The sequence below is a fragment of the Azolla caroliniana genome, unplaced genomic scaffold, assembly GCF_043228905.1.
Source record: "Azolla caroliniana isolate FFs.n. ecotype wild unplaced genomic scaffold, voAzoCaro1.0.p SCAF_3, whole genome shotgun sequence".
Taxonomy (NCBI): Eukaryota; Viridiplantae; Streptophyta; class Polypodiopsida; order Salviniales; family Salviniaceae; genus Azolla; species Azolla caroliniana.
The window spans coordinates 22,871,608-22,886,817 of NW_028230438.1; the positions used below are offsets into that span (position 1 = coordinate 22,871,608).

Consider the following 15,210-nt stretch of genomic DNA (forward strand, 5'->3'; position numbering starts at 1 on the left):
TCCATGGCAAGCAGTTATATGTACTCAAATGGAACGATCATACAATTCAATCCATTCCAATTCCAATTGGTCTCGGATGCGTTTGTGGGATGGGCGGAGAAAGGGCATTTGGGGAATTAGAGAAAGCATAGGGGCATTCAGGAAAATAAGGAGAAACCAAACATTCACTGCAGCTTGAAAGATGCACATAATGAACAGTGCATTAGAAGAAAATCAAACAGGAAGCTGCAAATAGTTGGATGAGTAATCCTCCATCGGCTCACACGGAAGAGTGGATCTGTTTCAGAGCTGAATGAAGTCGAGAGAAAAATGGCGCACAAGAGTGGATCACCCCACAACGTCTCCAGAGATGTTGTTGTCTGCGATAATGGAACAGGAGTAAGAAAATAAAATCTATTTAATCTCATTTCAAACCTTATTTTCGATACAAATTAATTAATTTATTAAATAAGTGAATAATTCAATGGCTTTCCCTTTCTTCTTCTTGTTTTTCTTGATTTAAAGTGCTGGGCAGCCCATTTTAATGGGCAATTTCTGTGCCATTTTTATTGATTTTGTTGATTACAGAAGGTTTTCTTTCCTCTATTTTATGTTTTGGAATTTGGAAGAAAATTGAAAATAAAACATAGTTAACATATCTTAGTCTTCGCACAATTTTAAAATGCCTATTTCTGTGCCATTCTAGCGGAAATATGACTTCAAATCTCATTTTTTTTCATAGATTCATCTTGAATCTTATTATTTACTTGATTTAAAATGTTGAACTTGACTATTTTAATGCCTATTTTTCTGTGTCATTTTAGATGAGATGAAGTCTGCGTTGAGTTTTTATTTATTTATGCTTTGATCTCATTTCTCTGAGATTGATTTATGATGTTGGGTGTTGCCCATTTCAGTGTCTTGTTTTATGTCATACCCGCATTTCTATCTGAAAGTTTATTCTAACATTGTTGTCGATTTTAAGAAGAGAAAACTCAATGTAGACTGAGGGTTTTGAGCATTGTAAGATGTTTGTAATATTGAGAGTTATAAGTTCCTCAGTATGCCTCACATAGTTTTCTGAACAGAGATCCAGGAGTTGAACTGATGGATTCATGGAGGGAGTTGATGTGAACGATACATATGCACTATGATAATTATGGTTAATATTTTATCATTTGGGCTTCTATGATGAATATGTGTGGATTATATCTTTAGGAAATGCTCCTAAAAATGTTACATCTTTGGATAATAGATGGGTTCTTGTAAAAAAAATGGTAGACTGCTAGATATTGTGGATGGACACTAGTAGTAAACAAGTGACAAGCTAGTGTGAAGATGGACATTCATACCCCAGGTATCTGTATGGTTCCTTGTAGGAAATGGGTGAAACGGAAGTGTTAAAACTTAAAATGATCACTTCATAAGTGAGGATGTTAGCACTAGCTCCTAATCATACACCATAAATCTACATGGGCATTGATAGCGAATAAGTTGGACCCTTTGTCTGCAAAATAATCACCCCCCTAGTATGTGGTTGTTTCTGTTAATGCAAAGTATCTGGTTCACAAAGATGGGAGACAAGCAGCAATGGCCAAGAGGTGACGTGTCCAGCATTCAACGGGCCGCTGAGATCAAGCAATAGCAGATGCCACATCTGACGGGCTAAAGAAAACAAATGACTGCATAGGAACCACTGAGAGAAGTCTCCAATTTTCTTAGACACTTGTACTTATCTAGTTATATTATTTTAATTTGTTATTCTCCAAGATGAGACACCATACAAGGATATCAAGCCTTGTTTGGTCTCATAGGCTATTTAGACTTCTTAAAATACATCTATATATCTTTCTTTCTCCCTTTGGATATTTTAATAACAGGTTTTCCTATTTCATATACAATCATAATTTTTGTGTGCCTTTTCCATATGGGATAAACAGTTTGAATCTTTTCTCACCTTCTCTGCTTAGTATAATTTCTTTTTCAACTACAATCAACTTCTTGAAGTCACACCTGTAGACAACAGCTTCTTACAAACCTACTCACTTTGTGTTTTCTACACCTTACATTCTATGTTAAAAGGATGGGAGGATTCTCTAGTGCATTGTGGGGAGGCTTTCCTTGTTTCCTTTTTCTTGCGCTGAACATATGGCTGTATCCTGGTAAGTGATACTAATATCTGAACGTGGGCATTTCAAACCACAGACATCTAGATGGGGTAAATGGGAGACCAGCCAATGTTAACGCGGTCACATTATTAATGACCATGCGACGACTAGTAGATTAAAGAAAATGTGCTAGTAGACCATGTAAACACTGACATTCATACTCCAAACTTCCCTAGTTTTAAAGACATGACTGACCAGTTTTTACAACTGAGATTGGGTACATATTGATATTTCCATATGCTGTCCACTTTGGAGAATGATTGGTTGACCAACAATGCTTTATGAATGTGTTAGCATATGCATATGTATTTTATGTCTGCTAGAATTATATAAGTAATAAACAGGTGAATATAGCCACTTGATAAATGAGTGGGTTAATTCAGGCCGATCTCCTAAATTACTACTACCACTAATTGAGATGAATGAGAAAGTATCACTTAATCGTGCATTCATAGAAACTATTTTACAACTAAATTATGTTTTCATGATGTTTAAGATTGGGTCCATATTGATGCCATATGCTTCTTCTCTTTGGATATTGGTTGTTTGTACAAAGGTACTGTGTAAATCCCTTTGTATATATGCATATGTATTTATGTATGTAGCTAATGACAATAATTAAAAAACCTTGATCACTTCCTAGATATTAAAAAGTTTTGTGGGTTTAAAAATGTAAATTTGACAAAAATGATCAGAGAGGGCTATTTTTGCAAACGTTCCCAAAGGTTTTCATTTTAGCAAGGGAGTTATAAATTGTTTATGTTATGTGAAAGAACATGGATACTAATATTCCTAATGCGGATCCACATCACACAGTCAGTTTCAAAATCTATTACTAGTTTTCTGTTATAATATTGGCTTGCTAACATCCTTTTCTTGTGGTGCTCAGTTTGTAAAATGTGGATTTGCTGGTGAAAATTTTCCTACGGCAGTTTTCCCATGCATGGTTGGCCGGCCAACATTACGTTTTGAAGAAACAAATACCGAGTACAAGCTTAATGTATGTTATGGTCACAATATTTATTGGATTAGAAAGTCAATGCATTAATGGTTGAACTCTTTATTGATTGATATGAGTTAGCAAATGTCTTTAGTTTCTAAATATAATATTGAATAAAGGTAATATAGCCACCCATAAAGGGTAATTTGGTATCCATAATTATAATGAAGTTCAAACATGGTTTGCGGTGAATAACAGTGATCATACTACGTCATCATGGTTGAGTTATGATATACATGGGCATGGGATAAATAAATACAAGATCATCCAGATGTAGGCATAAGATAATATATAAGGATAATGGTGGTGTTACCAATCTTTAATGGTGATCCCCAAAATGATGTTCTAAGTTGCATTTTCATGCACACAAATTTGAGGCAGCTTGTAATCCACATGCTACACTATGCCCCTCACCATCCACATGGGTTGACTAATGCAACGCCAAAAGCTCAATTGCAAACCTATAGAATCTTAATTTCTACTTTTACATTTGTCTACTGGGACACTCTACATCTATTAATCCTTCCATAAGTTTTAAAACTTTCCAGGATGTCATTGTTGGGGAGGCTTGTGCAAAGCTCAGACACCAACTTGAGATTTCTTATCCTATCACCAATGGGATTGTGCAAGATTGGGATGATATGAACCTTGTTTGGGATCACATGATCCATGATGTCCTAAAGGTATGCACTCATTATTTTGAGGAAACATCTTTATTATCTTCAAGCTGGAATTTACTTTAATTGTTATTATGATTCTTTTCCAAAAACATTTTTTGCAAGTCCTTTTTTGATTAGGAGTCTATCACTCTAATGCTAATGATGGGTAAGTTAATGGAAGTGAATAAAAGAACAAACGCTTCTTGTGCATACATACTGGTATATCCTCACAGCTATGTTTTCATGTTAAGACGGCTTATTGTTTGCAATATGCAAATGCATAAGTTTACATTGAATGAAATATACAAAAAGCTCAAATAAGGATGTGTTTATGAAAATAGACATACAAACAGCTTTTAAATGGTGCAACTAGATTATATGGCAGGTAAATGCAAAGTTGAGTTTTTTGGAGACATGGGCTAAGATTGTGTGTTTGCTATACCAAAGCAATAAGTTATCATGTCAGTATGGATCATTGAATAGAGCCAGCAAATTTAGAAAGACTTGCGATTTACTAAACTAATGAATATTTACATCTTCAGATCGAACCATCTGAATGTAAAATACTGCTATCAGATCCACCTTTGAATCCTATAAGTAATCGAGAAAAACTGGTATGCAAATTTATTTGAGACAAAACTTTGGGACATTTCAATGCAGCAGTTTGACTCACTTTTTCAAACATCCAGATTGAGACAATGTTTGAAACACACCAATTTGAAAGTGTCTTCATCCAAGTTCAAGCAGTTCTCACTCTATATGCTCAAGGTATGATGATAATGTATCATTTACCACTTTTCAGTTTCACTCCAATTTGTTTTGCTTGAGCAAAGGTGCAATATTACATGACATGCAATGTCACACTTTCAACTTCTGGAAGGGAATGCTATATCATGCTATAAACATTTACTGTTTTCTCTAGTAAACAATATCAGCATGATATAACATAGCATAAATAAAGAAAGGACATTAATGGTAGAATGATCTGTCATTCACCACAATATTCATGTGGAATTAACTTGCATAGAGCACTGAGTGAAGCTTTTTGAAACCATTCATGACTTTCAAGTTCCTGAATAAAATCGTGGATTGTACAATGTGCAAGAAACAATGATGTGGCCATGTTCCATTCTGTAAATGTGCTACCCCCCCCCCCCCCCCCAAAAAAAAAAAAAGAAAAAGAAAAAGAAAAAGAAAAAGAAAACAAAGAAGAAAAAAACTCCAGCATCACCATTTGAGCAACAAGCCAAAAGCTTTGCCTTTACAATTGTACTTACTATGTGTTATCATGTTTGTTGCAGGACTCCTGACAGGTTTGGTCATAGACTCAGGTGAGGGTGTAACACATGTGGTAAGGTCAAACTCTGTGAAGCATTGAATTATACGGAAACTTTTCTCTTTAATGCAAATGGGAGATCTTGATTCTCTATTTGAAGATTTACAAGTTTTCATTGTTGGACCATTTGGGGAATGCATAGTTCATTTGTTTTATTTTTTTACTTCATCAATCATGAGGTGTGGGTTCCATCTGGAAGACTACTAGTTATTTATGTAGAATACAGAGAGATGATTATTTCAGTTGGTTCCACCATTCGTTTTGGTAGGTTTTATGGTTTTTTTTCTTATGGACATTTTCCTTCATATAACTTCTTAAAAGTGACGTGCCCTTCCATTTGGCATAGATCACTAATGACTGCAAAGTTTGTTTTCAGCTGCTCGTGCGATTTTTTATTCTTCAAGTAGTCATATCAAATGTGAGTTGGTGAGCCCTATAAATATGGCCACCACTCTTCATTTTGTATCCATGCAGTTTCTTCTCTGCATCACTGGCTCTCATTGCATGTTTTTCAGTATTTTTCCATCAGTCTAGTAGTTCTCTCAAGAGGTCATCACTCTCCATGCAGTTTCAGCATTATCCTGCAATTTTCTTCATGATTTAGTTGTATTTCCTTTCCATTTTTAGATAATTTCTTGCTTCTGCTAACTCTTTCATGGTATCAAAGATCAGTCTATATTGGAGGGCTTCCCAAAATTGTATTTGCCTCAAATTTCCTCCTCTTTTGTAGAGTGTGGCTTATATCGATGAAGGTTTGTTCTTCATGAAACTTAGAGAGCTACTTTGGCCTCAGGAAAACACTATTGATCTAGGAATGTGATTTGGAAACCTTTTTTTCTTTGTTTTATGATGGATCTTCATGTAATTTATTTCAACTTTTAGATAAACTGTGTATCATTTCTTCCTTCCGCTACTCTTTCATGGCATCAAAGATCAGTCTACGTTATAGGGATTCCAAGATTTTGTTTGCACCAAACTTCTTCTTTTTTAGATCGTGTCTTACATAGGGGAAGATTTGATCTTCACAAATCTTAGGGAGCTACTTTGGCCTTGGGAAACACTATTTTGATCTAGGAAGTTTATTAGGAAACTTTCTTCTCTTTCTGTTATGATATACCTTCTTGAAATTAATGACATGCTCTGGTTAGGATGGTTAGCTCCTTTGCTGCATATCAGCATATGCTTCAAGATTGTTGACTGAGACTGCGTGATATACATATATAGCTCTAAGTTAACAAATCTGTGAGGAGCATTATATTTGACATTGCTCAAGTCTATTATGAGATCAGAGGAAAATATTTGTCTCCTTAGAGAAGGATTTGGAGCTCTTCCCAGAGTGACGGAGTGCAATAATCAAAGATACGTACTATTCTTCCTTCTAGAGATAAGGAGACAGAGAGAGGGCTTCTTGAGGGAGAAATTGATACTCGCTGATCCTCCTAGGAAGAGAATTTTGAAAGATTTCTTTCGCATGGATACTTCTAGGGACACTCCTCATGATGTACAAGAAAACATCACTGCCAAAATGGAGTCTTTACTCAGAGGAGTCATGACAACTATATGTATTTCTCTGTCGTAGACATCACTGGCACTAACCTGGAGCCACGACCTGAATGTGCATTTCCTCATAAGAACAAAACCATCATCACCCTGTATTGGAGATGTCCTACTCATACCACTGACCTTTCTATATTGGATTACCTAATGCTGGTTACTCTTATAGGGCAGCAATTTCAGGTCAATTATCAGGCACCAAACCTCATTTTTGGTTATTCATGATCACATTATTCAATCAATTTAGTTTTAAGAAGCTAAAATTGGAAGACATTTTTCTTTTGTTACTTGCGATGATGTGTTCAAACAATTGTAAGGTCTCATAGGATATTATTATCTTTTAGAGACAATAATTTTCCTTCTATACTCTTTTCTATTAGAAACTTCATGTAAAATCAAGATGTCATAAAGTCTTCATCGCACATTGCAGGTACCTGTTGTTGATGGATTTTCCTTTCCACACAGCACAAAGCGTATGAAGGTCGCTGGTCGCCAGATCACTTCTTACCTGATTGATCTTCTACTTCGGAGAGGGTGAGATGTTACATTTTTTTTTAGATTTATAAATTTATCAGAAAGTTATATTTGTTTACTGAGTGTATGGCACTCTCCTTTTATATGGAAAGATATATTAATATTAATGTCTGTAAAAGAGCATAGTGTAAGGGTTTTATATTAATCACCAATTTATTCATTCAGACTCTTGTCTTCAGTGATTTTCCTTTCTTCTGAGCATTTTTGACATTTCTTCGTTCAGACACAAGGCAGTATTAATCCTTCTAATGGTAGTTCAAATGCAGTCAAACTATGTAGTTGTTCTTGAATTATGCTGGATAGCTTCGAAAGTGATAGAAGTTTGTTTGGCATAGTTACCTTTGCCTTATGGTCTGTAACTGGTTCTTGAACTTTTCATGATGGACTGTATGATTGTTCTGTTCATAAGCTAGTAATGTTTTCTTTTTGAGTTGCTAGCTATAAAACTCCATTTGCCATCTTTCTCTTAAAGGGTAGACTATACTTACCTTTCTTCATTTGTCTTATTCACAATGGACAGGGTTATGTGTTTTGTCCATAAATCGAGAACTTTTCTTTTGAGTTGCTAGCAGTATAAGTAGATTTCTGGAGATCTTCATTTCTTCATTTGTCTTTCTCCTTTAAAAGCATAGATTGCTTTGCTTTTATTGTATGTTTGGAAGAAGGCTAACAAGGTTATGCTTGACAGATATTCATTCAATCGCACAACTGATTTCGAGACTGTAAGAGAGATAAAAGAGCAGCTTTGTTATGTAAGGTTGTAGTTATTGAGCTTGTGATTATCCTATATATCGCTTTATTGTTGTGCAGCAGTTGTTTACTCTTCATTTTTTTAAAACTCCTTTCCAGTTTTGATTTTGACCGAGAATATCAACTTGGAGTTGAGACGACTATCCTAGTCAAGCAGTATACAGTAAGAATCGACAAAGAATTTTTCTTTGCCTTTCCTCAAACTATCTGAAAAATATCTATGACGCACACAAGTTCTATTTTATTTTATGAAGAACAGCTACCAGATGGGAGGGTGATAAAGGTTGGAGGAGAACGTTTTCAGGCTCCAGAGGCACTTTTCAATCCAGTAAGCTCTAGATTTATTGAACCTTGGTGATATCATCCATTCATATGTAGGTGTTCAAAATTCCCTTCATTGTGGTATCACATATTATTTGCATCAAATTCTGAATTTCAAATATAACCATTCCAGCAATTTTGCATTCCATGTTCATATGTTACTTAATACAAGATAAATGGATGTCAAATTAGGTATGGATTCAAGATTTAACACATGTTTTCTTCAAGTTTATATTATTGGATAGATTCTTAATATACAGAACTGTCGAAACCTAAAATCGAAAATGAAATGAAATTCATTAAGATTGCGTTTATATTTTCAGGGAAAGCTAAACTGAAGTAAAATGATTTGTTTTTACAGGAGTTAATAGATGTTGAAGGAGAAGGATTAGCTGAAATGGCCTTTAGATGTGTTCAGGAGATGGACATAGATAATCGAATGCCTGTGAGATCCTACTCTTAAAAAAGCCTGCTGACAGCATAAGCAAGTGATATGTCTTACAAAATTTGTCTCACGGTTTATGTTATTTATTCAGCTTTACCAGCATGTTGTTTTGAGTGGAGGAAGTACGATGTTTCCTGGATTACCCAGCAGGTGAATGTTTATTTTTGTTCTGTGTTGCAATGGATATTTGTGAATAGTCATTCATTTGTTATTGAATGTTATGAATTTAAGTAAATGTGTTTGCATGGACTGATTGTTTATTGTTATGATGTGCTGTTTGACTGTTAAACAAAGCAGGCTAGAGAAGGAAATGCGGCATCTATATCTTGAAAATGTACTCAGAGGAAATAAACAGGGTCTGAAGGTAATTAATCACTTTTTTTGATATCATGAGATATTGGCTTTCATGTGTGAGTCCTCTTGCTTATTATTTATTTTGTTGGGTTTCATTGTAAAGATATATATGTGGAGCTATACAAAGGACCTTAAGAACTTTGAGCATTTCAAGATCCAATTCCGAGAGTTTAACACTTAATATTTATCTGTCATGATTGTAACTTTATGATGTTGAGGTGATAATATGAATGTTATTGTTATCATGTGCTGATTGATTTTTTTATAAAAAATGTCCATTTGTAATTTGTCTGAGGGTTAAAAAGTCTTGGGCATATCCAACTTAAGTTGTAGACATGTTGATTTATAGTCATGAAGTTTTCTAAGGTTCTGAAATGTAAGATCTGTTTTTCTCTCAATAGAAGCTGAAGCTCAGGATTGAAGATCCACCACGAAGAAAGCATATGGTTTTTCTAGGAGGTTCAGTGTTGGCTGGGATAATTAAGGTGTTTTGTTTGTCCGCATATTTTTTGGCATCATTTCACAATCTATTTAATTTAAGCTTCCTTTTGCACAACCAAGCAAAAATGATAGTTAAAGAATAAAACTATATCTCTCTCCGCCTGCAGAATGCACCGGAATTGTGGATCAGTAGAAAAGAGTACGAAGAAGAAGGGTTCCAGTGCCTTGAAAAATTTGGACAATCTTAAGTATTATTTGAGGTATCAATGGATTTGAAAGATTTGTCCATTTGGGATACCATGCATATATTGAAAATACAGAGCTTTGTTTTGTACAATTATTAGACTTGCTAGGAAAGGCAATGATTTTGTCTTCAATCCTTGGGTTGTGGAAAGTGAAATTTGTTAAATCATTTACGGTGAGACAATTGTAGACAGTGGGCTTTTTGGACTATTGCAAACTATTTAAAGCTCGTGTTTTGTTCATAACCTTCAGGATGTGGGTGCAATCCCCACTACGTGCATCATGGTATGGACATCATCCGTCCACATGCCATCTTTTATTTTAAGGATAAGCAACTTCTCCTGAGGAGTCTCTATGGGCTGAATATTCTATATCCTACATGCATGCCCTTGGGATATTCATAAGCATCGTATATGCAATGACCTTAGCTCTGCACTTTATTTTGTCTTTCTAAATTCTTCTTCTTGTGTTAGGCCCACAAAGTTCATTTCGAGTTCTCTTTAGGGTTTCTGGAGCATTCTTCCAACAAACACTCAAATGAAGCACAACAGTCTAAAGAGCTAAAATGCTATGGAGAAGTAAAGTTAACATAGGAGAAAAAACATCACACCAAGTGTACTTGAAGATGAACATAGCTGTAAGAAAATGCAGGTGCATGATAACATTGAATACATGAACTTTAATTATTGCATGTAAATATTGTATAAGAGATCTAAAATAAGACCTAGTGAATGCGCGAAATTAACCATTGCGTGCAAATGTTGTATAAGAGATCTAAAGGAGAAATCCTAGTAAATACATGAACTTGAATCATTGCATGTAGATATTGTATTAGAGAAACCTAGAACAGAAAACCATGTTGAACTATTCCAAATCTAGGTTTTAATGTACTATATGGCTTGTTCTCCAATGAATTCCAATGATTGGTAAAAGGTGTTCAAAGATGGAAAAGGTTTCAAGTGTACTGCATAAGTATTCGTTATTGTTGAGTAACAAACAAAGGCAGTCTTTGTGTTAGTAATAATAAACAAAAGTGGTTATTGTTAAGGTGCATTTTTTTTAATTCGAGAGTTATTGTTTATATTAATAGGTGAGGGGGTCCAACTATTACTTAGGATTCACCATCTTGTGTCAAGACAACATGTTTTACAAAAGATATCATCAAGAAGACTCTCATTTACTGTCCCTTAAATATATCGTTCCCTAGTCCACATTGCTCTCCATATTCTCTTGCATAATTAACTCTACATGTATGTTCTTTTTATTGACCTCTAGCATGACCTCACACGTCATATATTTGCATAGATATGGAGATGATCCATCCCATGATTCAACTTTATCCTTGTTGATCATGATTAATATAGTGCTCATTGCTAATACCTCATACCTCATGAATCCATATTACAACTTCAATCATTTCTTTCATAGGGTTCTTGATCCATTACGTACTAGAGGCATCTAAAATGATATGTAGCACCTCTTCAATATATGTTGGAATTCATGGAGTTTGTGAACATACAAGATACAAGTAATTCACATGGTGGCTTATTTGGTGTGGGTTTTCTTGTTGTTGGATGGTTGTGCTACAATAGGAAAGAGATATAAAGGATTATATTAATTCATTGTCAAAAGTTTAGGGTTAACTTGTTGGCCATGAAAGTTGAAACAATATTGTTTTCTAGGGTTGCATGACTTAATCCTCTTATGTACTAATTAATGTTCGATTTATGCGCTAAGGAATTCTTGCATAACTCCAAGAATATAAATGCCCTAGGTAACTAGTGAGCATTGATGGTGAATGGAGTGCAATGCCATGCAAGATACATTTCCTAGGAAAACCTTAACCATAGTGTGCCTTCATTTGTCCTTAAGACTTATAGATATTTGCTAAATTTGTGACCATTTTATTTTAAAGAAGTTAAAACCATAGATAAAGAAAATAAACTTTTGTATGTATAATGTTATATCACCCTAGGGGGAGTGGTCTATTCTACCATAGTGTGTTTATGTTTCGCAGCTAAGAATATTATTATTTGTGCAACTTTACTAGGGATATATATACATATACATATATATACATATATATACATATACATATATATACATATATATACATATACATATATATACATATATATACATATACATATATATACATATATATACATATACATATATATACATATATATACATATACATATATATACATATACATATATATACATATATATACATATATATATATATATACACATATATATATATATATATATATATATATTATAGAGAATAGGGATTCGGTAGACGTGGACTAAGTCTACACTAGAGAGATACATGTCTCGATTCTTATTGTTTTTCATGATTTAAAAGTTCAAGAAGCCAACATTTGTTTGTTAGTTTATTCAAATAAAATGAAAAATGTGTTTTCTTTTACAACACCATTGGAATTCTTTCCATTGCTCTTGGAACACAATATGACAACTTCCAACACACATGGAAGGGTTTCGTCAAATCTTTGTTTTATTTCCAATATAACTTTATGAGGACTTACAATTTTCCCTATGCATTGAATGAGGTCTGATTATAAAATACACAAGCAACATTCAATTCCAACATTATTTTATGACAGGTGGTAGATAAAATTACACAGACAAGCATGCATTTCTGAAATATTAAATTATAGAAAGATGAGTGAGCAAATGAAGCCCAAATGCATGGAGAATAAAGAGACTAGAGAGTAGTTAAAAGGTGCACAAGTATCATGGAGATACATCGGAAACTACAAGGTATGATCTTATAACTATATATGAGTGATGGGAATTTGTGCAGAAGGGTCCTCATGCACTGAAGAGAAAGATGTACTTGGGGATGTAAAGAGCTTGGGAATTTAACTTAGGACGTGCAAAGAAAATGGCATCGGGATGTCCATTACTAAAGACTCAAAATTGAAACCTTAAACATACTTTTAAAGAGATATGGTCGAATGAAACTTTTAAAGGAGAAGAGCTTTGAAATGATGGTCAATTATGGTAAAAAAATGCGAGAATGGGAAATTGTTGAGAAACCATCAATTGCGTGCGTGTCTTCTCTCGATTTATTAAGAAGTGTTGGGGCTACATAGAAATCAATGTGGGATACGTATTATCAATTGAAAGTTATGTGCTACCTTGAGTTTTTGATGTAGGTTACTCAAACTTTGAGGCCAATTGCACATAATTCAATGTTGAAGGTTTGATTAATTGTCAACCACACGTGAACGTGATAAGGACCATGAGGATCTAGGATAACCCAACAACATAATGAAAGGGTAGCATCTTAATTCTTTTGGATTAGCTTAATAAATGTGCACAAATTGGTGTTTAAAAATGAGTAGAGTTTGCACTGTCAAGTCTCAAAATTTCCCCAATTCTAACACACATATTTAAACTTTGATGTTTTGGGCATCTATCACAAATGATATGTGCTACCTCACTTGTGTGTGTGTGTGTGTGTGTGTTTTTGGGGGGTGGGGGAGGGGTAACGGTCACATGCTGAAAAAGAGAAAATGGACTTCCTATTATTGTTGCAACTAATTACTCAATTCCATCTCATGTTTGCATGTCCAGACTAGTCAAGTAAATCCTATAGCTTTAGAATTTGGAATTTGATTATGGTAAATTTATCTTCACAATGCTACGATGCCTACACATGGCTTTAACTATACACATAACAAGAAACCATATCCACTTAACAAATTTAAGTGAAACAACAAGATAGCTCGATACTAGGATGGCTTTTCTGTTTCCAAGAAATCATTTGAAAAGTTTACTAGATTTTGAAAGGAGAAATATGCAAAAAGATGCACAAGGTAAAATCCATGGCGTAGAGTTGCAAGAACCCAATAATTTAATGCAATATCACACATAGATTTAAGAAAAGTATATTGCATAAAGATGCCTTCTATAAATTGGTCACAATACTTATTCTACTTTTGCCTATGGTCATAACGTTCAAAATTCAAGGTCAAAGAATTATATGCACAATGTGACCATACAAGAATGCAAATAATCCCATTATTACTCTCTATGGAACTTACAAACCGATGTTCTCACACACAAGTCCAATGAGTTATATGCACAACGTGACCATACAATAAAACAAATTATCCACAATGCAAATTATTCTATGAGTAGTCTCTTTACACTTTTACACTCTTTACTTTGAGTGCTTCTAAGCTCTTTAGTGTCTAATCTATACTTGTATATTTCTCTTTATTCTTTGTGGGTTTTCACCTCACTTTGAGGTTTCCCACTAGTAATAAAAGTGTTACTAAAAACAAACTATGATTAGTTCTCTTGGAGGTTAACAACCAATGTGCTCATAGAGAATATGAATCTTTGTTAGGTTTTTCATACCCAAGAAAACATAGACAAGTGTGAAATGAGATCTTGACAACAATAGTGGGCAGGGTGTTAGACTATATAATTTTCATACAATGTAAAATGACATTACATTAAAGTTATCATATCATTCAGATTTCTAAACTACACATGCATAGATGTATGTATAAACTAATGAGGTTTATGCATGTGTGTGCACTATAGTGTATTTAATGTATGGGCAAAATATATGAGGACAAATGATTCAATTGTTGTAACTTTCCAAAATATATAGTGAATGACAAATGATTCAATCGTTGTCCAAAATATATAATGACAAATGAGTCAAACAAATCTATATCACAACGAACAATCTTTGAAGCTAATTGTGAAAGACAAATGATGACTTGTTAACAAAAGCCCACTTTTCTACCAAGCTAGTTATTAATTATGTAGTGAATGGAGATTTTGATTCAATATTCCCTTAGGCTATAAGTATTCATTAAGCTATGAAGAACATCCAATAGAAGGAAATGTGTCCGTTTCGTGTGTTTAATAATGCATGATTATTATTTCCATGATCATATGTTGACGATATTGATGAGAATATTTCATGTAATCATGCAATGGTAGTATCATGGATACTTAGTGCATCTTCTTGTAGAAGACACACCCTAGCATGGGTGATGTATTAATTGGGTATGATCAACTCATCTGTAAATTCATGAGTCTAAACAATAAAGTACAAGTTCAATTTCGATAAGACAAGGACTTGAAATAGCATAAGCATACATGTTAGGCAAATAGAGGGGTCTAAAAATCGAAACCTCTTACGTCGAGCTTCTATATTTAAAATGGTTTGTACATATTTAAAATGGACTACCTCTAGATTTCCTTTCATGTTTGGCAATAGGAGACAACAAACACTGAAATGGGGTGGGCGCATAGAATGGCATTGTCCTATGAACTGAATGTAAAGTAAAAAGCTTGACTCTAAAGTCAAGCTGATTAGACAATCTTTCATTCATGATACGTGACAACCTTATACACAATCATGGACAATTATT

The 15,210-nt window shown here is 34.1% G+C and overlaps 1 protein-coding gene across 1 annotated transcript; it reads left to right on the forward strand.

Moving 5' to 3' along the window:
• The first annotated feature begins 189 nt into the window (after positions 1–189).
• Positions 190–10,129, forward strand: ARP2 (actin related protein 2). The gene is made up of 15 exons (XM_087317129.1): positions 190–378; positions 3,037–3,147; positions 3,696–3,830; positions 4,349–4,420; positions 4,496–4,574; positions 5,108–5,157; positions 7,127–7,230; positions 7,919–7,987; positions 8,080–8,143; positions 8,240–8,308; positions 8,663–8,746; positions 8,838–8,896; positions 9,044–9,110; positions 9,502–9,585; positions 9,709–10,129. Exons 1-15 carry the CDS (start codon positions 310–312, stop codon positions 9,787–9,789), a joined length of 1,197 nt encoding a protein of 398 aa, XP_087173255.1. The 5' UTR covers positions 190–309; the 3' UTR covers positions 9,790–10,129.
• Positions 10,130–15,210: the final 5,081 nt, after the last annotated feature.